The sequence below is a fragment of the Budorcas taxicolor genome, chromosome 10 (assembly GCF_023091745.1).
Source record: "Budorcas taxicolor isolate Tak-1 chromosome 10, Takin1.1, whole genome shotgun sequence".
NCBI lineage: Eukaryota > Metazoa > Chordata > Mammalia > Artiodactyla > Bovidae > Budorcas > Budorcas taxicolor.
The window spans coordinates 48,157,371-48,179,926 of NC_068919.1; the positions used below are offsets into that span (position 1 = coordinate 48,157,371).

General features: G+C 43.8%; 1 protein-coding gene across 1 annotated transcript in view; it reads left to right on the top strand.

Annotated features, from left to right (window-relative positions):
* The first annotated feature begins 239 nt into the window (after positions 1 to 239).
* ANXA2 (annexin A2) overlaps positions 240 to 22,556 on the top strand; it is a 44,440-nt gene continuing 22,123 nt past the window's right edge. The window contains exons 1-3 of the mRNA XM_052646397.1: positions 240 to 323; positions 11,324 to 11,382; positions 14,588 to 14,687. Coding sequence (XP_052502357.1) covers positions 11,335 to 11,382; positions 14,588 to 14,687 — 148 coding nt within the window. The 5' untranslated portion in view covers positions 240 to 323; positions 11,324 to 11,334. The remainder of the gene's footprint in view (positions 324 to 11,323; positions 11,383 to 14,587; positions 14,688 to 22,556) is intronic.

A 22,556-nucleotide genomic window follows, 5' to 3' on the forward strand; every position in this document is an offset into this window, starting at 1 on the left:
AAAGGGAGGAAAAAGAGGCCGCTAATAGGCCTCGGGGAAGTCTCAGCAGCGCTCTACCGGAGGGTACGGCAGTGGGCGCGGGGCCACTCCCACTGGCGCGGCCCAGGGAATGTTCCAGGGCGAGGCGGCCCTGGCGGGCGCGCGGGGCGGGAAGGGTGAGTCACCCCCAAGTCCGGGTGCTAGCAGGGGAAGGGGCAAGGGAAGGCGGGGCGGGGCGGGCCTCTAGTGCACCGCGAGGATGTGGTGACTATAAAAGCCCCACCCAGGCCAGCCGGCTCTGTTCAGATTCTGGGGACGCTCAAAGCGCACTGCGCCCAGCCCAGGTAAGCGGGACGCCCGCCCATCCGCTGCAGCCCGAGGCCGCCGAGCTAGCGGGGGCGGGGTGGGGGTGGGGGCGCGGTGCAGAGAGGCAGAGGAGTCAGCCTTGCAAAGAGAAGCTCTGGCGACGGGACCCGGGAGATGGCCGGAGGGATCGTCTGCACTGGGGGCTCGGCGGGGAGGTTGCCTAGTGGCGAGGAGCTTTGGACAGGAGTGAGGGGCGCCGGGTGTGCTGCGGCATGGGGGGGTGCAAGGCAGAAGGAGGGTTTGGGCATCCCTCCCGAGTGCACGTAGGAAGCCATAAGAGGTGGCGCCGGGGAGGGGGCCAGAGGGAGGCCCCACATTCCAGACGCGCCAGGCGATGCGGGGGGGGGGCTGGGTGTGGCCACCCTAGGAGCCCCGGGTCGGGAGGAGAGCGGAGGGTGCGGCCACCCTCTACATTGAACACGAGCCTTACGGCCATCTAGAAAGGGATCCCCAACTGTTGCAAGTTAACTTGACTTGAAACAAATGTGCATTTGTGGAACTTGTGCCAACCAGCAAGAGGGAAGCAACCGGACGGATGATAAGGGGTAGGGGTTTTTAGCAGCGACCTCCTGCCCCTATAGAACAGAACAGAACGGAAGAACCTCAGCTCCTTCTCCTTTGTCTAGATTATCCTGTAGGAGAGCATTTCTGATTTCCGTGTATCTGAAGAGTTTCCAATTTGCCTGACCACTTTTGCTTCAGGAAGGAAGTGTTCCCCGTGGTTCTGTGGGTAGAGTTGTCACTGACCGACTGGCGCTGATGCTTCAATGAGTCAAAGGCAGAGGGTACAGAACAGGGCGTGGCCCCCTAGGCCTCTCCCTGTAGCTCTGTGAGATCGGCCCTAGCGCCTGGCGTGGAGGGCTGTTTTCCATCAAGGCGCGGTTAAGACGGTGGGAAGTGGGCATCTGTTTCCTTATGGATGAAAGTGGTTTAAGAATTGCCCCTGAGGGTTATTATCAAAGGTTCCAAAACCTGTTCATTCAAAAATAAATTTGTAGAGCACCCTGAAAGCATTGTGTCATACCAAAGCAGTATCATTCTTTTTGTATTAAGGTTTGCCATTTTAAAGCTATTGGAAGGTATTCTCAATTTGTGTATAAAAGAGCAGTACCCTCATAGGGACTTACTGGGTCTTTATCCAGAACCATAAGGTCATGGAGTCCAGGGTTCTGGACCCTTGAGCTCCTACTGACTTTTGATAGGTTCTATCCAAAATGTACCATATTGTGCCTGTCTGGACCTTGGTCATTTGGAATGTAGAAGGCACTGTCGCACTGAAGCAATGTTGTAAAAGGCACTTCCATAGAAAGTACTGATGTACAGGCCCAGCTTGGGGGTTCAGAGTGGTGGGAAGTGGGAGGCAAGATGTGTAGGTAAGAAAAAAAAATCACTGAAATATTTTACTGGAAGTCTTCTTAGTTTTAATGCTGGCCTTGATCACATTATTGTAATTGTAATTATGTCCTTATCACTATCTCTACTTTTCTCTGTATTCCTCTTGCCTTCTTGGAGATCCTCCTCCCTGACATATTGCAAAAGCCCGACCATGCTTATCCAGTTCTGATGCATTCCTCCCATTCCTCCTCCTTCACTGTACTTACTATACCCAGCTGGAGAGTAGCAGATTGAATCCGTATTTGTTAATATTCAGTATTAGGAAGGTTGGTGGTCCTAAAATCCTTAGCAACTCAGGGGAGTTGTGTTATTTCAAAAATAGCGAGGCACCTTTTTGAACCTAAGCATTTTAATTTATAACATTTGAGGCCATGGAATCAGAGGACCACATAATACCCAGGCAGTGTGAAGGAAGATCTCACATGAGGCCAGGTTCAGTGTCCTTACTGGTCTGGGGTGTTAAGACTGCTGCCTGTGGAACTCTCCTCCCTTCTAACTCCATCTGTTATCTCAAAGCTTAAGTCAAGGCTTTCCCCAGAAATAAATTGCATCTGCCATGGAAGGGTGCGACCATCAAACTAAATTTTTTTAGTTGGAGTTTTATGATTGGAGGACTGCCTGGATTTTGTGATTTCCTGTAGTGCCAAATGGCTTGCCTGTTGTAAACGCCCAGGAAATACTGCTGACTCACTGGCTTTGATCATGAACTTGGTTTGGGACTGGGGTGTCAATATTTAACATCCTCTGTCTTTGAGCTATTAAAAATACTGTATCAATTGATATGTCTACAGTCGTGGCCGTTAGTTTCCTGACTGATTTCTAATTTAAGTATTTTTCCTGGCAAGGTAGATATCCTCCTACATTGTTATTGATTTTGGGGTTTGTAGGCTCTTCCTGCACCGATGGGCCTAGAATCTGGCCTTTGTCCTTCCTTTGTGTGGGGCTGTGGGCCTGCTGAGGCATTTCTTATGAACTGAGGGTGGGTGTGCCAGATGAACATCCCAGGCTCTCCTGGGCTGCCTTAAACATCTCTTTATTCAACAGTATTTATTAAGCGTCTACTATGTTCCACTCAGATGTTCCATCTACTATGTTCCCTGGTGGCTCAGATGGTAAAGACTCTGCCTGCAATGCAGGAGAACTGGGTTCAATCCCTAGGTCAGGAAGATCCCCTGGAGAAGGAAATGGCAACCCACTCCACTATTCTTGCCTGAAGAATCCCATGGACAGAGGAGCCTGGTGGGCTACAGTACATGGGGTCGCAAAGAGTAGGACATGACTGAGCAACTAACACTTCATTTTCACTTCATATTCTACTTGCTAGTATAAGCACTTAGGGATATAGCAGTGAACAAAACAGAACACCCCACCCCACCCCCGAAAAAAAAGCACCACTCTGCTCTTTAGGTTTTAAATCTAGTGAGGAGAAAAACAAAAATGAGTGAATTGTATAGGCAGTAATTGATTGTGAACTTTACGTTTTCCCAAATTAATATTAGCTTCCGAACTTGATTGGGGCTCATTTCCCCTTTAATCCAGCTGTTCCACAGACTTGAGCTTCATGTTTAACCTGCTAGGCAAAGTGTTGTTGCAGGATATCATGACTTAACCTGCCTTCTGGATTTGACTGTAAGAACAGAAATGGAATACTCTTTTTTTTTTTTTTTTTGCGTACTGGAATCCACCTCCTTTTTTTTTCTCCCTTGGTGCCATACCCTATTCTCATTGTAGGCTACATCAGAGGACAGCAGTCTCCAAATAAAAGATTCCCCCCTACCCAGCTCATTCACTGTCAGGTCTCTTTTTCCTCCTCCAGTTGCCAGATGAGGTCCCCATCTACTTAGCTGGGGAGCAGGTCAGCAGAAGGGGTCAGGAGGTGCCCAGGCTTGCCCTTCTCAGTGGGTCCACTGAGATGACCTCCAAAGCTCTCTCATAGGGTACAGCCTGAAGGTTTTTAAACCATCTTAGTTCAGTCTTGTCAGAGAGAAGTCAGTAGCATACAAGTGGTCTGAGTTATCCTCCCAGGCTTGGTGCGAAAGTTCTGAGTCAAGGGAGTGTCTGCCACATGGACGCCCTGCCCTTTGTCTCCCTGCCACACCCAGCTCCCAGCTCGGAGGAAATCAGTCCCAAGGCCACTTGCAAACCCTTACTCCCTCCTGCCTCCTTTCCCACTTTGCTTGCCATGGCAGATGGAGGTTACTTTTCCACATTGTCCTGTGGACAGAGCTAGGACACAGGGGGCCTAAATGAGGTATAAATGAGGGGCTGTGGGAGTTGGGAAGAGCTGCAGATCACGAGAAAGAGTCTGTCCCCTGAATGGATCTATTGGACATTACAAAGATGTGAATAGAGGCTGGGAATTGACGCCTCCAGCTCTTTGTGTGTGGAACTAGAACTGCATATGAGATATTCAGTCTGAGGAAGAGAAAGAAAATTGAGAAAGGAGAGTGTATTGGAAAAGAAGGAGAAAAGGACAAAATGTGGAAAGAGCCAGTGTGTGTAAAACATACCAAAATGTCAGTGACTATCTCCAGTGTGCTGAGCACTCATGCTCAGACCTGTAGGGAAATGGCAGTGAGTAAGATGGAAACCCTGGGGGCGAACAGAGTGGAAGACTGACTTTATACTCTCAGCTCTGATACTTCACAGACACGCCAAGAGAGACAGGAACCCGGAGCAGGGAGAGGTGCAGGAGAAAGTTAACAGTAGTTTTTGTACCCTGAAGTTGCATGAGGATGTCAGCTGATCCACACTGAGCATTCCCAGTACCGGGGACTTGAAAAACCCAGACATGGAGGTCACGGAATAGCACTGAGTGTGTTTGGAGAATTACCAGTCCAATCTGACTTTGGTGCTGAGTGTGTGTGTGTGTGTGTGTGAGTGTGTGTGTGTGCTATTTAAGGAAAAGTATGTGGAGTCCAGAGTGTGGAAAATCTTGAATGCTGTGTAGACTTTTTACTGTAAGCAGCAGGGCCCCACTGGAAATGTAATATGTGGGCCATAAAACACTGAAATTGAGTTGTAGATGTGAAGACCTTGATTTCTCAACCCTGAGAGTGCTTGGAGCCAAGTGACATCATTCTGCGTGTCTCTTTCCACCTACTCTAACCCTGCATCAGAAGATTGACTGAGAGGCTCTGAGAGCTCGCGGCTACATTGTGTCTGAAGTTAGCAAACAAATATTGATTCAGATCAGGCAGCAAAAGGGACAGGCCAGAGCAAGTTCTGCTGTGTCCATCCTGCTCTGTTTGAGCAAGGCCACTGGGCAGAATTCCAGGATTTCTCGGGAATGACTTGCGCTTGTGACTCAGACATTAATCAAGACCATAAAAACCAAGGGGAAAACTGGGTGCCTTCAGAAAGGTTCTGTTAAATAAAAATGGTTTGGGGAAGGGTTGGAGAGTGGAGTACAGTGGGAACTCCACCTCTTCCCCCTGACTCATGCATTTTTTTTTTTTTTTTCCTTGCTTTTGATTTAAAATTTCAGTCTGGTCCTGTAGACACAGGACTGCAAACAAGGGCCTGGTGGGGAATCCCAGCCCTCCACCCCCACACCCTCACCCATTTTTTTTGGTTTTAAAAATCCTTTGTATCATCCAGTTCCTGATTGATTCATCATGGTTGCTAGGGATGTGTTTTGCGGTAACACATCAACACTCCACATTTTAAAAGTGGGTGTGACCACGAAACTGCTGGGTTATACTCAGGTTCTGCTGTGCAGATGAGCCTGTTGCAGTGTGTTTTTGTTTGTTTGTACAAATTGCTATTTGGGCTTTCTGGATCTGGTTCTTCATAATTCATATCAGTAGAACTTGTTTTTATTGTTTGAAGTACTAACTCCTGGTTTACTTATTGTTTGTTTTCCACCTTTTTTGCAAGCTTTGTTTTACTTTTTACTGGGTGGGGGTTAGGGGAGAGTTTAAGGCTGTTTTACTTGTACGGCTTATAACTATGTTGTGAAAGTGAAGCACTGAAGTACAGTATAATCTTTTTTTTTTAAGATAAACCCTTAATTTATCCTTAAGATAGTCTTTATGTTCGATGTAAGGTGCCTGTTTTCCAGCAGCTGCACAGCTTTCTTTAATGTCTAGCTTTGCACTCTAAAATCTTTGGTAGTCAGGCAATTAACAGCCTCATTTATTAATATTTTTGAGGCCAGAGGAAACTGTCTGTTCCCTTCATTAGTGTGGGGTGTCTGAGTTCCCTCCCCAGTGGTGAGTTATTTCAAGCCAGTTTGAAATGGGTGTGGCTCTTTCAGTCAGTCTCCTTGTACCCCTCTGGTTATTTTCTTAAAAAACTTTACCTGATAAAGGTAATTTTAACAGTCTTGTCTAGTCACCCAGCCCTTCTCTGTTATGTGGAGGTACTCATCAACAGATTGAATTTGCTGATTTTTGTTTTTTTCTTTCCTGCAAGTTGAAACCAGTTGGAGATCTGGGTGAGGTTGCAGTGTTGGAATGAGTGATGGCATTTTCATGTTCCATAGAGAGATCTGCCAGAAAAGAAGTGGTGATTCTGCTTATAATGGGCTTAGGAATTTTTCATTGTGCTGAGTGGTCAGTAGGGGTGGAATTGTCCCCGATGGTATGGACAGTTACTGTCCTAACAGTAGGTACACCAAGGCAGAGCTATTGTTTCAGTAAGAAAATTCAGCCTCCAGAGCAAATACTGTGAATGGATACTGTGAGTATTGGGGTCAAATCCCTTTCCACAGCCACACTTAAATATGCACCATCAAGAAACTTACCTCTCAGGCCCCCACATGCCACCACATTAGACGTGGCTGGTTTTAAACCTGGCCTTATATCTTCACACCCCCGGAACACTCACTCGCGTCTCATCTCCTCCGACTTTCCCCTGTTGTTCTGGCTTGAGCCTTCCAGAGTGAGTGACTGCCCTTCACAAACTAGTCAGTATGTCACCTCTCAGGTATTTAGCCAAGCTCATGCATGCTTTTATCTTTCTCTTCTCTTTTAACCTCTTGGAATGAAGATCCACTGTGGTGAAGTTGAAAGGGCCCTTGAGTCTGAGGACCTGGACCTGGGCCCCTGCCTCCCTTCATCATTAGCTGGGTGACCTGGTCTTGTCTTCCTGGGCCGAGAAAGGAAGAGAGAGGGAAGGTCCTGCAGAAGTGGAGTCGGTGTTACATAGTTTTGTGTGTGTGTGTCTCAGCTTTTAATGAGGGGCAGGCTGAGAGAGAGAGAGAGAGAGAGTATGTGTGTGTGTGTGTGTGTGTGTGTGTGTGTGTGTGTGTGTGTGTGTGTGTAGGGGCTTGTTGATTGATTTCCTGGGTGTCACCAGTGTTTGTAACCTACAGTAGCCCTGCCAAGACTTTCTCTTTCCACTTTCAAGGGTAGCCGCACCCTGACATCTTTTCATTAATCAAATGCACTATATTACGCTAATGTTTTAACAAATATTATGAGTGGCAAAGCCGACTGTTTCTTCTGGAGATTAATTAGTCATCTGCAAAATGACTTTGCATTGCCAGGATCTTGGATGTAGTGAGGAGACCAGGATATGGTGAAGAAATAAATGGATTGGCCATAGTGAAGAACTAGGACCATGTTTATTTCTAAGGTGAAAATGTCTTTGCCATTAAGCTTGCATGAAGTAGGAAGTATTTATATGGATGCAGAAGACTGTTGCATGGAGAAATGGCAAGCTTCATGGATCTTGTTTTTTGGTTATTGTGATATTCTTTTTCTGCAGAATGCTTGTAAATAGTAACATATCAATGTTAATTATGCAAAAATATCAATTCACTGTTTCTGAAAGTTTCTTTAGCACCTACAGTGTGAAGAGCCTTCTTAAATCTGTTGGGGAACTGGGACTCTGTCCAGCAGATGACTGTTTTGTTGAATTGTACTATGTAGTTGCCATTTGAATATGTGACGCATGGCAGGAACTCAGGATACTGTTTCACAGCAAGTAAGTTGAGTGGCATCAGAAAGTGTTCCTGATACCAAAAGGTGGGAGACAGTGTTGCGGGGAGGAGGCCGCAGCCACTCTGTTGAAGCATATGCCAAAGTGCTAGTGACCTGAGAAACGGGCAGAGTCTGTAACTAGGAGAAGAGAAAGGGAAGACAGTGGGACGGGAGACACGAGTCAAGATGCTGTGGATTAAAGCAGTTACGGTGTGTTTGAGGGGAAGCAAGGGGCAGTTCGGCTCAAGTCCCTTTGCTGTTTCTTCTTTTGGAGGGGGCTGTGCCCATTCTTCCCTGTGGCGTGCAGGCTTCAGTAGTCGCAGCATGTGGACTTCCCTAGTTGTGGTGTGTGTGCTTAGATGCCCCCTGACGTGCAGGATCTTAGTTCCCTGACCAGGGATTGAACCCACAACTGCTGCATTGAAAGGTGGGTTCTTAAGTAACTATTGGACCACCAGGGAATTCCCTCAAGTCCGCTTTTGCTAGGGAATAGATAGAGGGCTGGATGGAGCTGGAGTAAGAGAACATCACAGAAGGGTGGATATTGAACTGTTGTGACAAGATAAAATAGAGGAATGTGGTTGATAGTGGCGTGAAAGAGCCACTGAGTTGCTGAAAGAGCAGTACGACTGTGGATAGTTACTGGGAAGGGAAATCTGTGGGCTTTTTAAAATCTGATTTTCTGTGTCAGTGTGTTGTGGGCGTGAGAAGGATTATTGAATCACAGGTTCTGTGGTACAGCACCAAGGGATCCATCTAGGGCATGGTGAGACCTGTCTCCCAGGCTGGTGCTCAGAGCTGGAAAGGCAGCTGGAAAGAACTACCTGGCAGAACCTCACCTGCCTCTGTGGCTGCGGATTCCTAAATATCAGAACTGATGTGAAGTGCCTGGTCTAATAAATCCATCCAGAAACAGTTCTGATTTACTGGTCGTCTTTTTGTTTTGGCATTTTTATTTCTTAGCTGCTTACAATGAGGCCTAGAATTCCACAAGGCAGAGGATAACAGTTTATCCCTCACTGCAGACCTAGTCCAGTTCTTACTGAGCCCCATGAGTGAGAGTCAAGGCCAGGGGGTCCATGTCCTAGGGAGTCTACCTCCGCTTTGGTGAATCTCAGCAGGATACTGAGGTGACCCTATAAAATGTTCTTGGCCCTGGGTGAAGTTGGGAATTATTAGATTTTACATTCTCCTTCTCACACTAAGTCTTCCAAATCTGGTGTCTACGTTACACTTACTTAAGCACATCTCAGTTTGGACTGAGGACCTTTCAATGTTTGATAGCCAGTGGCTGTCTGGTCGCCACGTGGCTGGTGGCTAGTATATTGGACAGTCTGTGCTGAGTGCTGTGTTTAGTCACTTGTCGTGTCCGACTCTTTGCAACCCCATGGACTGCAGCACACCAGGCTCCTCTGTTTATAGGGATTCTCCAGGCAAAAATACTGGAGTGGGTATTCATTTTCCTACTCCAGGGGGTCTTCCCAACCCAGGGATTGAACTCAGGTCTCCCGCATTGCAGGCAGATTCTTTACCAAACTGAGCTACATGGGAAGCCCTTGGACAGTCTGGCTACTCTTAAAGAAAGTAGACTTTTGAGGGCTGTTATAGGTTCACAGAAAAATTGAGTGCAAAGTACAGAGTTTGTATGTATTTCCAGCACCCCCTCTACACACACAGCCTCCTAACTCTCAAGATCCCCCACCAGAGCAGTGCATTTGTTTTAATTGCTGGACCTACATTGACACATCATTATCACTCAAATCCCATAGTTTGTATTAGGCTTCACTCTTGGTGTTATAAATTCTATGGGTTTTCACAGATGTATAATAATATGTATCCACTGTATCACAGCACTAAAAATCTTCTATGCTCCGTCAGTTCTTCCCTCCCTCCTTACCCTCTAATCCCTGGCAACCTCTGAGCCTCTTACTGTCTCCATGGTTGTGCCTTTTCATGAATGTAATATAATTGGAATCATACAATATGTAGCCTTTTCACACTGATGTTTTCACTTAGTAATATGCATTTGTTACCTCTGTGTCTGTTCACGACTTGATAGCTCATTTCTTTTTAGTGCTGAATAATATTACATTATCTGGATGTACCACAGTTTATTTATGGAGGACAACTTTACAAATTAGGATTATATCCCAGTGGTGGGGTATATTGCAGGGATTGGGAGTGTGTATGATGGTGTCTGAGAGTTGTGGGAATGGAGGGGTTGGAATAGCTGTGACTTTCTTTTTTGCCATGCTTAAAACGTTTCTATAAGCATCAGTCGAGAGAGAAGAGTTGGTGTAGAACAGAGTTTATTGTGAAAGTCTTGCAGAAATATTTCCATAACCACAAATAAAGGCAAATCCTCTTCTCTTACATTCTTATAGCTCACTCCCCACAGAGCCTGGAATCTGCCTAGTCCAGAGCCTTCTAATAAGTGAGAAAATGTCTGTGTCAAAATAGTCCCTCCAAGCCAGTTGTATGAAAACATGTAAACTAAGCAAACTGTTGGAAGAAAACAGAAAGCTGAATTGCATGGGCACTATTTCCTTGATCAAAGAACATTAAGCACAAAGAGCAGGGACTTCCTGGGTGGTCCAGTGGCTAAGACTCTGTACTGGCGATGCAGGGAGCCCAGGTTCTCTCCCTGTTCAGTGAACTAGATCTCACATGCTGCAGCTGAAGATCCTGCATTCCTCAGGATCGGAGATCCCACACACCATGACTAGGACCTGGTGCAAATATATAAAAACATCATAATAAAAGAGCAAAACAGGAGTTGCTGTAATTCAGAGGTCATTTCCACTGTTTGAGGACACAGCTCTGCTCTATTTTCTTTGTTTTGGGGAGGCTGCTGCTGAATGACCTGTCTTGTCTCAGCTGAGGTAAATTTCCTGCCAGTTGAGCACTTTTTTTGGCAGGGGTTGGTGCATCAATTCCGAGAACGGTGATTGCAGAGCTGGAAAGCCAATTCATTAGGCTGTGGTATCACTGCCCGGTTAAGTGTATTAACTGGAAGATGACATCATTTCAGCCATTTTGAATCTTAAATACAAGGATTATTACTCTTTCATAGGATGAGTTAACATCAGAAGATATGTCCATTGTCTTTCTCATCAACAGTTCAATATCTTCTAATACCTCTTATCATTGGTGAGCTAAGAGAATAATTAGGGATAGTAATAAAGGGCTCTATTTAGGAATGAGCCATCATGAAAATGCTGTTGATTTCAGTTCACATCCATAGTTTTCAGACCCTTTTCAATATATTACTGAAAAATACTGAAGTAATGGCTAGTTTGACAAGATTACTGTTTTTTAGGAGAACCAAAAGATTCAGTCTTATCCTGTTTAGACAAGTTACACTGCTGTTGGGAAGCATTTTGATATTTGTATTTACAAGTCAGTCATTTCAAGTTCTCTTTGAGCAGAGCAGGAACAAAACTAGCTAGTTCTGTAGTCCATCCCAAACAATGCAAACCATCTCTCAGCTTTAACTTTCTGAGTCACAAGATGAGAATTGCATCTGTTTGCAAATATTACTCTAATATCACCAGGTGAAATGGTCCAAGAAGTAGAGATTAGTATAATGAATTACTGTGCTTCAGGGGAAGGGAATCTCTTCGTAATAAGGACTTTTTGTTGTACTTTTTTTCCAGCTTCTTTCAAAATGTCTACCGTTCATGAAATTCTGTGCAAGCTCAGTTTGGAGGGTGATGTAAGTATATCATTTTCATTTTGTGTAATTTTTGAGAGTTGGGCATCTCTGGGTAACTATGCCCCTTCTTTTCCTTGTCCATCTAAAAAAAATGAGGACAGAATTAAGATACTCGTTCCCCTCTTGGTTCCTGTCTTCCCCATTACTTTAGCTGTTCCTGGTAGTTCAGTTTGAAAGAAATATTATGGCTCCAGAAACTGTTTTGGTGTCAGATCAAAATTGGGCATACACTAGTGACATTGATGTGCCTGGAACTTTATCTTCCTATGTACTTAACATGCCAATGATAATACTTGTTATGATGACACAGAACTTTTAGCATCACGCCCTCAGATTTTTATTAATGGCTGCATCAAACTGCAGCCATGTTGAAAATGATCTTGCATGTTTTGGAAAAGCTCTTCTCGAAAACCACTAGAATTTTTTTAAACTGAATAATGAAAGTATTCTATATTCTAATTCATCATGATGCCTTTTTTGCTTTGGCTACCAGGGAGCTCAGAATTGTATTTGTCTTTCACAGGAACCTAGACATTCTGATGCATTTGTTTGTTTTTGTTTGTTTGTTTTACAGTCAAAAATTTTGAAAGCTATATGCAGAATTATAAGTCATTGCAAATACTTTTAGAATAAATTAGAATATAAAGTTGTGAATGTGTAAATTACCTAGTAATACCATACATCTTCCAGGTCATCTTGGCAGAACTGGCTTTTACAGAAACTCAGCAGTGACACTGGTCTATAGACATATGTTACAGATATTTCAAAATATGCTGTCACTGAAATTAAAATACAGAGCACTCAAGTGGGTCGACAGCAGCCTGGGTCATGAGGAACAGAATCCTCCGTCCCTGGTGCTTACCAATAAAATGTTTTGATGATGTCACTGGTGCAAGCACAAATTGTATGCCGTATATAGCCTACCTCGTTTTCCTCTTTCCTCTTGGACCTTGTGCATACTGTTGCTGGCAACCATACAAGTGGCACATTGAGGTCCAGACAAGTCTAAGAGCTAAATAATTTTTTTCTTAATGGAGTAGATCATGAATTCGTTTTTAGTATCAGGTTTCATAAGAGGGCTTTTCATGTGGCCTTTGAAGTTCCTCAGGTATGATGTGTTTCTTGGTGTGCAGAGATGGAACTGCAACAGAAAATGTCATGTATTCTCCAGTACGTTGAGGGAAGAGAAACATTACTTTTGCCTTCTTAATTTGATTTTCGAATAAATGAATTTTACAGGTGATTGCTTCAATTGCCCATTTAATTTTATTTCCAGAGATACAAAGTATGCAAAACTTTTCCCTACTCACTGTTGTTTTTGAGATGAGATGACATAGCACCTGCTATATGAAGCCACATGCCATATGGCTCAATGACTAGACTGCTTGCCTTTGTAAACAATGGTTGGAACTGTTAATAAATAAGAACATGTGTTCCCATAGATTTCTTTACTTATTTTGTAGCCAGTCTAATATATCTAGTCAGTATTTCAGAATAATACTCTGTCCTTACCTTTTCTTGATTGTGTGTGCTATTTCCATTGAGTTAATTACTGGAAAGTTTAGTGAAATTATAATGAAAAACACCTTGATAATCCACTGGGTTTCAGTTATATATATTAACTGGATTTACTGTTTAGCTAAGATGATCACAAGTTAGTTTGAAATATTCTGTCCACAGGAGCTTAGATTTGTGGTTTTGTCTTGGGCGACATTTGAAAGGATGGCATCTTAGTTGCTTACCTGTGCAGCCTCACTGCTATTAGTAATAAGTGCTGGGACGCCTTGTAACATGATGTGTGGGGGAAAGGTGAGTCAGGGGACTCAGTCTCTTACTCTTTCCAGAAGCCGAGCCATGACAAAGTCATGTATGATGGGAAGTATGTTCTAGGGGGAGGTAGGATGGGGGAGCCTTGATGCTGAAGGTGGTGGATATTGTCAGTGCTGTTTAGCCTGTCCTTTGCTTTCGGACTGGATAGCAAGGGGGAATAAAGCTGTAAGAGCATTTCAAAGGAGAAAAGTTAACACTTTGGAAAGGAGAACTGATGTAAAACTGTGCTATTACCTCAGTCTAGAGTGGGTCCCTCAGATCAAGAACAGGATCAAGAACAGTTTTCCAGGGCTTTGAAAAACACTGGAAAGCAAGAGTGAGTGCATGGTTTAAAAGATGGAAAAACACAATTCTAGGAAGAGTAGTTGGTGGAAGGGATTGTGTGAAAGACAGCAGAGGGGTTTTATGATGATGGCCATTCTGACTGGTGTGAAGTGACATCTCACTGGAGTTTTGATTTGTATTTCTCTAATAATTAGCAATGTTGAACATCTTTTCATGTGCCTCTTGGCCATCTGTATTATCTTGTCTGGAGAAATATGTATATATTGGGAGCTCTGCTCAATGTTATGTGGCATAGAGTCTATACTCAGTGAGCCTGGATAGGAGGGGAATTTGGAGGAGAGTGGATGCGTGTCATGTATGGCTGAGTCGCTTTGCTGTGCACCTGCAACTATCATAACATTGTTACTTGGCTATACACCCAATATAAAGTAAAAAGTTAAAAAAAAAAAAAAAAGACAGCAGAAGGGAGGGTAGAGAGAGGAGAGAAAAGAGGCGGAAGTCGGCCAGTATGTAGGGGATGTGGGCCATGTGGCCTGACCACCTTGGTGCCATGGCTGTGGCCAAAGTAGGGGTAGGAGGAAGACACCTCCCGCACGCCTCCTTATCTGATAGAGACAAGCAGACAGGCACTCTGCGTTTGCTTTTTAAGGAACATTGATACAGGCCCAGTGGAAATTCATATGCCTGTAGCAAAAACTTGGCAAAACACACTTGTCATTCAGGCGTTTCCACATTTCCAGCTTGTTTCAAATTGCTGCCAGCCCGGTTTTGTGCTCTTCAAAGCCTTCCCCAGAGAAGCAGGTGGTTTCAAGTTTTGCGTTGTCCACTTTGAGCTTGCAAAAAAATTAGGATGAAAAGTAAAAATAGATATATCAAATTCTTAGTCGAGCCTTTGAAGAATTCTCATTGGAAACAAGGAAGTTTTATATCTTATGTGTGATGGCCTGTTAATACTTACAAGTTCCGTGGCCTAAGAATGATGTAAATTGCTAAAAAACAAAACAATAGGAGAAAAAATTTTAGTAACTGACATTTCAAAAAAAGGATTTTAAATGTGTATGACTTCAGTGTGTTTGTCTTTTAACCTCAGCACTCCACACCTCCAAGTGCATACGGGTCAGTCAAAGCGTACACTAACTTTGATGCTGAGCGGGATGCTCTGAACATTGAAACAGCCATCAAGACCAAAGGTAAGCCATATGTTTATCCTCTTGTCAGACTCTCACCAAAATGTTATTAGTCTCTGTCTTTCATCTTCATACACTGGTCATTTGAAATTGTCATCGAGCTTTAATGAAGTGATCCAAACCTACCCCATCCCATCCTTCCCTTCTTCCTTCCAGCTTCCTCCCTCCCTCCTCCCCTTGGAGAGAAGAAGATTTAAAGCGTGAGAAATTAACCAAATGGCATAGTGACATGGAAATAAGCTTATATTTCAGGGCCAGGAGGCCTGATGCCCTGGGTGTGTGCTTTGGGCTCAGAGGCCTCAATACCCCTTCTGTAAGGAAGAAATTGGTCATGGTGATCCCTAAGGGCCTCTTTTTGGTCCTGAGTCCCCTTGACTTTCATCACTTTTGTTGGAAAATATCTGGGTACATTTTGCTGCTTTGCTCTTAGATTGATCTAATGAGCAAAAAATCCAGGTGTTTTTTTTTTTTTTAACTCCACAAGTTATGTCACTCCTTGGGCCTGGAGCTCAGATTTAAAGAGCTTTCGGGATGACTGTATTTCCTAGAGTTCCAGGATGAGTAAGAGAGGACCAGGAGGCATAACAGCTTCCATTCTGAAATAAAGCAGATAAAGCATTTTGCAGGTAGAGTTGAGCAAGGACCTGTTCAGGTCATCATGCTGTTTTCTGTGTCTACAAAAGCCTGTGACCAGACTTTGAGGCTTCTGTTGATGAAGCATGTACCTCTGGGGTGGCTCCATCCCTGGATCTCTGGAAACACTGTGATGATTGTGGTGATGCTTGTGATTCACCACACTCTTCCCCACCTTTGGACAAAGCACTTCTTTACATGCAAAGCTTGTGAGACACAGATGTGATCCAGCAGTTATTCTGACTGCTGGTTCATCCCCTGTTGATGAGCCACAGGACATTAGGATAATGGAGTGTTTTTGCTTGTTGACACACCCCAACAGTTCACATACAGGTCACTGCAGACTGGGGACCTCAGTCAGGGTAACCTGGGGGGCCTAAAACTGGGATGACCGTATATCCCCGTTATGCCTGCATATTTACTGATTGTGCCCCCTTGCACCCTCAGAACTGTCGTATTTTGCAGGATAAATTGCATAGTCATCTTTCCTAAAACCCTTGGAGAAACTGGATACTGTGTTTCCAAGGATAACAAGGAATACAGAAAGATCCTTTAGGTCCTCTGGTTCTGATGCGACATAGGCTTGCATCATCAGCCTCAAAGCAGCCTTAGTTTCCATGAGGACACCATGGGCACATCTGGCCTGGACAACTAACTAACCTTGAAAAAGCCATCTCTTTTGGTGCTTTTAAATGACCATACTTGTCAAAGGCCAGCCTGGGGAGTCAGGAAGTCACTAATCAGGAAGTGAAACTAAAATCTGCAGGTCTTATCTCCCTGCAGTCAGTTCTACTTGGAACCTGGTGGATGAGAACATGTGTGTGTGTGGCTTCAAATCTTAGCTCTGCCACTAATTTACTAACTGCAGACTCTGGGAAAACATTTAGCTTCCTAAGCCTGAACTTCCTTACTATAAAGGGGGAGCTAATAAAAGTTTCCACCTCACGGGGTTGTTGTGAAGTATGAAGCACGTAGCGTGGTGCCTGCCATGTAGACAACTCAGAGTATGTTACCTTAACACACATACGCAGTCCGCTCTCCTGTAAACTCACCCCGTCTCGCTATTTGGATGTGCCTATATTCCTAGGGTTTCCCAACAAGCCATTGTAGAGATACAGTGGAAGTTTAACAGCTCACTCATTTGACAAAGATGGTGCCTTTTACAAGCTTGAGACAAAGGCTGCTTTTATCCCTGCATGAGAAAGCTTTTAGCGCACTGGAATGTAAAGATTGCGCAAGTGAACTCTGGTAACAGCTGAAACTCCCAGGGTAATAAAAATACCTTCAGGCCCTTTCTGAGTTAGTAGAAAAATACTCAAGTTTCTAAGCAGAAAAGTCTGGAGAGCTAAGATTTGGATTCCTACATTCTGGTTTGGTCAAATGCAGCTGACATCACCATTATCAGGGTTGCAGGAGCTCCTTATTGAGTGCTGCTTATTATGAGCTGGCATGGCACCAGGCACTTCAGGAACATTATTCCTAGGTGAACTTCAGATTAATCCTCTCATACTAGGTGCTATCATCCCCAATATATGGAGGACACAATTTAGGACTAACATGCTCCAGGTCTCTTGACTGTGGTTCAGACTGGGATTTGAATGTGACTCAGTCCAGCCCCAGGGCTGTGTTCTCACGCACCCTAATGTTATGCCACCCACTTGGCAGGACCAGACTTCTTACTTTGCCATAAGCTGTGGTCAGGCATGAGAACATTTTCTGTCTGTGATTCTAGAGATATCAGATATATGTCATATTTGTAGGTCCAGCTTTTCGTCCCTTGTCGTCTTCTTTCCCAGACTTAACGCCCAGTGAGTCCCACTTAGGACTGCTTTTTATTTACTTATTTTTGGTGCCTAGTGGTTTTAAAGAGTAACTGAATTTTCTTAAATCTGTTGACCCTTTAAAATAGTTTCTAGATTATTGGTGTATTTAGAACTTTGAATTCTTCTAGGATACTCTTGAGAGGATAGACTGTGATACCCATACAGAGCTCAGTGTTCTGGCAAAGTTGTTATTGTCAGTATTGGTCATGATGGTGACAAAACCCAGGCCTCTCTTCTAGCTGAAGAGTGACTTAGTAAATTATGATAGCTCTCTTTATATTACATAGAATATCTGTTGAATGTCACCACAATATGAAAAGTAAAGTTTATAAACAGTTGTTTTACATTGCTATTGAGATAAAATTCACATCCCATACAATTTACCTATAGAAAATGTACAATTCAATGTTTGTTTTTTTACTAGAATATTCACAGACTTGTGCAACCATCTTTGCAATCAATTTTGGAACACTCACTTTGACATAAATTTTACCTTAGATTTGTCAATTGCATAAAAAATGGACATAAAATAGTATATACAGGGAATTCCCTGGTGGTCCAATGGTTAGGATTCCATGCTTCCACTTCAGGGGCTTGAGTTCAACCCCTGGTCAGGGAACTAAGCTCTCACAAGACTCATGGTTAAGCTCTCTCTCCCCAGAATAGTGTATACAGTGTGATCACACCACAACAATTTTTTATGTCAGAAAGGAAAAATAAGGCATTATTCTCTGTGTGTGTATATGTATATATATAACTCAATATATTCTGTATTTTCCAAATTCTCTATGATGACATATATTACCTTTGTAACGGGAAGCAATAAACCAAATTAAAAACAAATGAAGTTATTACAGTTGACTCCTGAACAACATGGGTTTGAACTACACTTACATGGATAGTTTTCAATATTAAGTACTACACAATCAGAGGTTGGTTAGATGCATGGGTATGAAATCACTTATGTGGAGGGTTGACTATAAGTTATATGTGGATTTTCCACTATGGGGAGGGTCAGCACCCTAAATCCCTGAGTTGTTCAAGGATCAGCTATAGTTGAGAAAATCACATCCCTTTTTGTTTTTTTTCTCCTTCTTCCTGATCTTTTTAGATATTAACACTACTTTCTTTTTTAAAAAACGAGCTAATTAAGATCTTACCTTCCCTTTTAGAGTGCCTTTCACTTTAAGTGTAATTAAGAAGCTTGTGCCACGCCTTACCCAGCTTCCACCTCAAACCCTTTTCCAGAACACAATGCAAATTAATTGGTGCTTCCTTGATATCAAAGGAAACAAAGGGTAAACCTCAAATGCTGATACAAACAAAAGCCAAAGGACCAGGACAAGGTGACTCTCAGTGGCCTCCCTCTCAGATGGTGTAGCCCAGGTGTGCGTGCATACGTGTTTGTGCGTGTGCCGAATGTAGAGCATGCTGGGCATTACTTGTGCTGCCTAACGTACATTGACTGTGCTGTCTTCTGAGTGCTCTAAGGAAGAAGGGCTGTGAGCAAGTCACCTGTGGCTGAGGGTTTCTCACTTCTGTTAAACACGAGAATTGTGACCTGGGGCAAGCCTGCAGTGGGGAGGGTGAGGAGGGGCAGACCTGGCTGAGATCTGTAGGTTGGTGCTGCATAGACTGGTCAGAAGGCCTCAAAGTAGCTCTCATCCCTCCCTTCCCCTTTGCCCTTAAAATCTCTCATCTGGGCTGCGAGGGCATCTGTCTTTATTTCTAAAGAGCCTCCTGCGTCATCCGTGACAGATTCTCTGCTTAGCCTCATCTCCAGGCTATTTCATGCCCCTCACAGAGCCTTTGATCTCTCAGGAGTGTGCAGCCCTCCTCTAGTGGGAGTGTTATCCCACTTCTAACATCTGGGCAGTTCCCACTTATCCCTCTCTCTCTCTTTTGGCAAACATTTTTTGGCCATGCCACATGGCATGTGGGATCTTAGTTTCCCAACAAGGAATTGAACCTTCCTCGCCACCACCCCCTGATTTGAAGCGTGGAGTCTTAACTACTAGACCAACAGTGAAGTCCCCTCACTCATCTCTTGACTTGAGCCAATGCACAGCCTCTTCTCTAAGCTTTCTCTTAGCAGGAAGGCAGAATCAATTATTCCTTGACTGTGTCTCATAATACTTTTCATCTCATTTATAGCTCTTGGCACATTGTGTTAAAGTTATTTATCTACGGATTTGTCTCCTCCTACCAGAATGTGAGTTCATTGAGGGTGAGGGCTTCATTTCATTAACCTTTTCTAACACCCAGGCCACTGGGATCGTGTGAGAAGGTACATAGTTAACCTGAATAGTAGTGAAAATGTACACAGATACGAGAGCTTAAAGGTGAGTGTGGACATGTGGCTGGCAAGATAAGGCAGCAAAAGACAGATCCGGAATCCGGACCATATCCACAAAGGATTAACAGTCCCCTCGTGAGGCTTGATCCCTTTTTCCAAAGTGAATTTAGCTCATGCCTTGGAAGTCTGCTTTGTTTCCGGTTTTAAGGGGTCTCAGTATGCCGTGTATCTCACCTCAACCAAATGCATGATTGTTTTGTGTATGTTCTGGCTTGAGGTAGACTCTGCAATTACTTACCTCAATTAATGTCTAGTTAGAAGCTGAATAAAGCCATGCAAAAGTAGTAATATTGCTTAATTAACAAGAGGTTGCTGAGACTTAAATCTGTAGGAGTCTCTTGGTCTAGATTGGCCTTGGGTTAAATATATACTGTGGAGTGTACAACACAGCTGTGAGTGGTTTACCATATGGGTCCAAATAACTAGAAAGGAAAGTCAGCTAAATTAGAAAAGGATGAATCTAGACTCCATAAAATAGATTGTAATTAGAAGCAGCACAACCCGAGAGTTAAGAGTAAGTGCCAATAAATTGGTACAGCTTTGGTCTCTCTTTCTCTGGAAGGGGAGGGTAATGAGTTGCCCTATTATTATTGCCAGTTTTGATTTTAGCTGTATTTGTGTTCTCCGGAAGGGTTGCAATAGCGGGTGTTTTTCCCCCACTTCTTATTAGCACAAGTATAGAAGCATAAATGCTGCAAGTTTTTGCACTTTTTTTTCTCTTATACTTTTAAAATGGAACTGCTTAAGTTTTCAAGCTTGGCTAGAAGACTAACATCCCATGGCAGTGGGAAGCAAGCCAGGATGTGTGTTTTGCGTTTCACCTGCATACCTGTAGGTATATTCATTCAGTTGAGACAGCAATTTGGAATGTATTTTCTTGAAGATGCTGGGAGGCAGATTGGCTGGGAAAAGTAGCTTCTCTCCTCTGGGAGGGGCTTTGGAGTTGGGAGCCCAAACCAAGAACCCCCAAGTTTGAGTGCGAACCCGCTTGTGGGAAAGGCCTTTGTGACTCATGTAGCCCAGGGCCTTCTCACCATCCTGGAAGTTGAACAGAAGGGAACACAACCTTCCCATTGAAGACTTTCTCTTTGTGTTCAAGTTTACTCTAGACTGAGTTCTCATCTCACAGCACTGCTGGAAACAGAGTGACCAGTGCTGAGTCATAGGCACCTTTATTGCGGGCACAGATTTTCTGATTTTCAAGAGGATCATTGTCTACTCAGGTACGTAGATGGCACACTCAAGCTAAGGAGCCTGTGAAACCTGGGTAAAGGAGTCCCTCGTGCCTTTCTCACCGTAGGCATTGGCTGTTGTTGCCTGCCCCTCAGTTCTTTCTTTTGTAAAAAACCATTACCTCTTGTCCATTGAGGAAATCAAATACCAGTGACACCCAGGGACCATGGAAGTCACCACATTCCTATCTGGTGTCTGCAGTGCTGGGGCAATAAATAGTAACTTCTCTGTCAGCTGAGTTCAGGGTGAGTGTTGCAGTTTCTCTTGCATCTGCTCAGATGTTTTACTTTGTGACTCAGGAGGCTGATAGAGCGACAGGGCACAAATTGCTGCCTGCATTTTATGCACGATCCTTCATTTGCAGTTTTATTTGATTTGGATCTTGAGCAGTGGCCCTTGTATTTTTCTGCTGGTCCTGTAGTATCACAGAAATGTGATTATGCACAGAAGGCCGACAGGGTTCTAGATTAGTAAAGAATCCAGTGGGATTACCAAAGAGATGACGCTTAAATCCTTTCTAAGGGACTCAGCTGAGGTGAGACCAGAGCAGAATGGAAATAGAAGAAATTTAATTTCTCGGCCGAACCTTCTTCTTAGAGGTAGTTAGCTAAACTGTGCTTTCTCTGAATCAGGCCAGGTAGCACCGTGTCAGATGGTAGGAAGGATACTTTGGGCAGTGGTGTGCGTGTGTATGTGTGTGTGTACATGCACGTGCTTCCCTGTCCCTAAAATCACTCTTGTTGGCACTTTAGGTTCCTGCCGAGTTATGAATGGCTATTTTCAGAAGAGGGTCTTCTAGCTCTTTCTCTTAAAAAAACCTCAGTGGGGTTATCTCATCAGTGGCTGTGCATTGTTACTGGGTGGCAAATGTTATCTAAAGATTATCTGATGGTTGTACATTTGTATGTTCTGAATAGTAAGTCCAGTTCTGTAGACAAATTGACGCATTACTGTCTCAGATGCTTTTTAGGAACAAGATGGAGGAGTGTCGTGTAAAAAAGCACCAAAGTATAATTTCAGAAAGGTACAAATATGACTCATAAGAGTATACAGGATACTCTTGTGATATAGGATAAATACATGTCAAACATTAATTCATTGAGATAGGGCTGGTTCAAAGGAAATTTGAGAGGCTGGTTGTTTATAAGCACCGAGAAAAGAATGTTAGAAGAAGTTTACTGGGCTGGATACGAGACCATTCATGAATTTGAGAGCACTGAAGCCATAATCTTCGAAACTATCCTTTCTACTGGACCAAAATCTACAAGTGAATACCTAACCCATAGAGCCTGTGCTATAATCAGTGGTGAGTAGCCAGTCGAGTGAGAGCGAGCCCTGGAGAAACAGTCTTGGAGGGCAGTTGGCCGCGCTCAGAGGACATGTTCCCTTCCTCTTGCCTCATGTTTTAGTTTGGTTAGTTTTCTCTAACTGGAAGCAGAATAGCCCAGTGCAGGTCTTTAATCCTGACTTGAATCCCAGCTCTGCAAGTGACTTACTTGTGTGACCTTGGGTGAGCCCTTGCCTTGTGAGCATTGGTTTCCCCACCAGGTACAGTGGAGGTGACCATAACAACCCTCACACACAGACGTGGTGACAATTGTGATAGGGACTTGTTTGTACAAAGTACCTCGTAAAATGTCTGGCACATTGTGGGTATTCAGTGAATAGTTGATACTGTTTTAATAAAACCCATGGGTCCATGGCCTTCCTCTCCCAGTGACCTTATTGCAAAGGTGGTTTCCGAGGTTTGATACTGATATGCCCAGTAATCTAAGCCAAGTCCTGGCTTTTCCTCTGATCTAGATAAGGAGCAGATCTGGGCAGTTT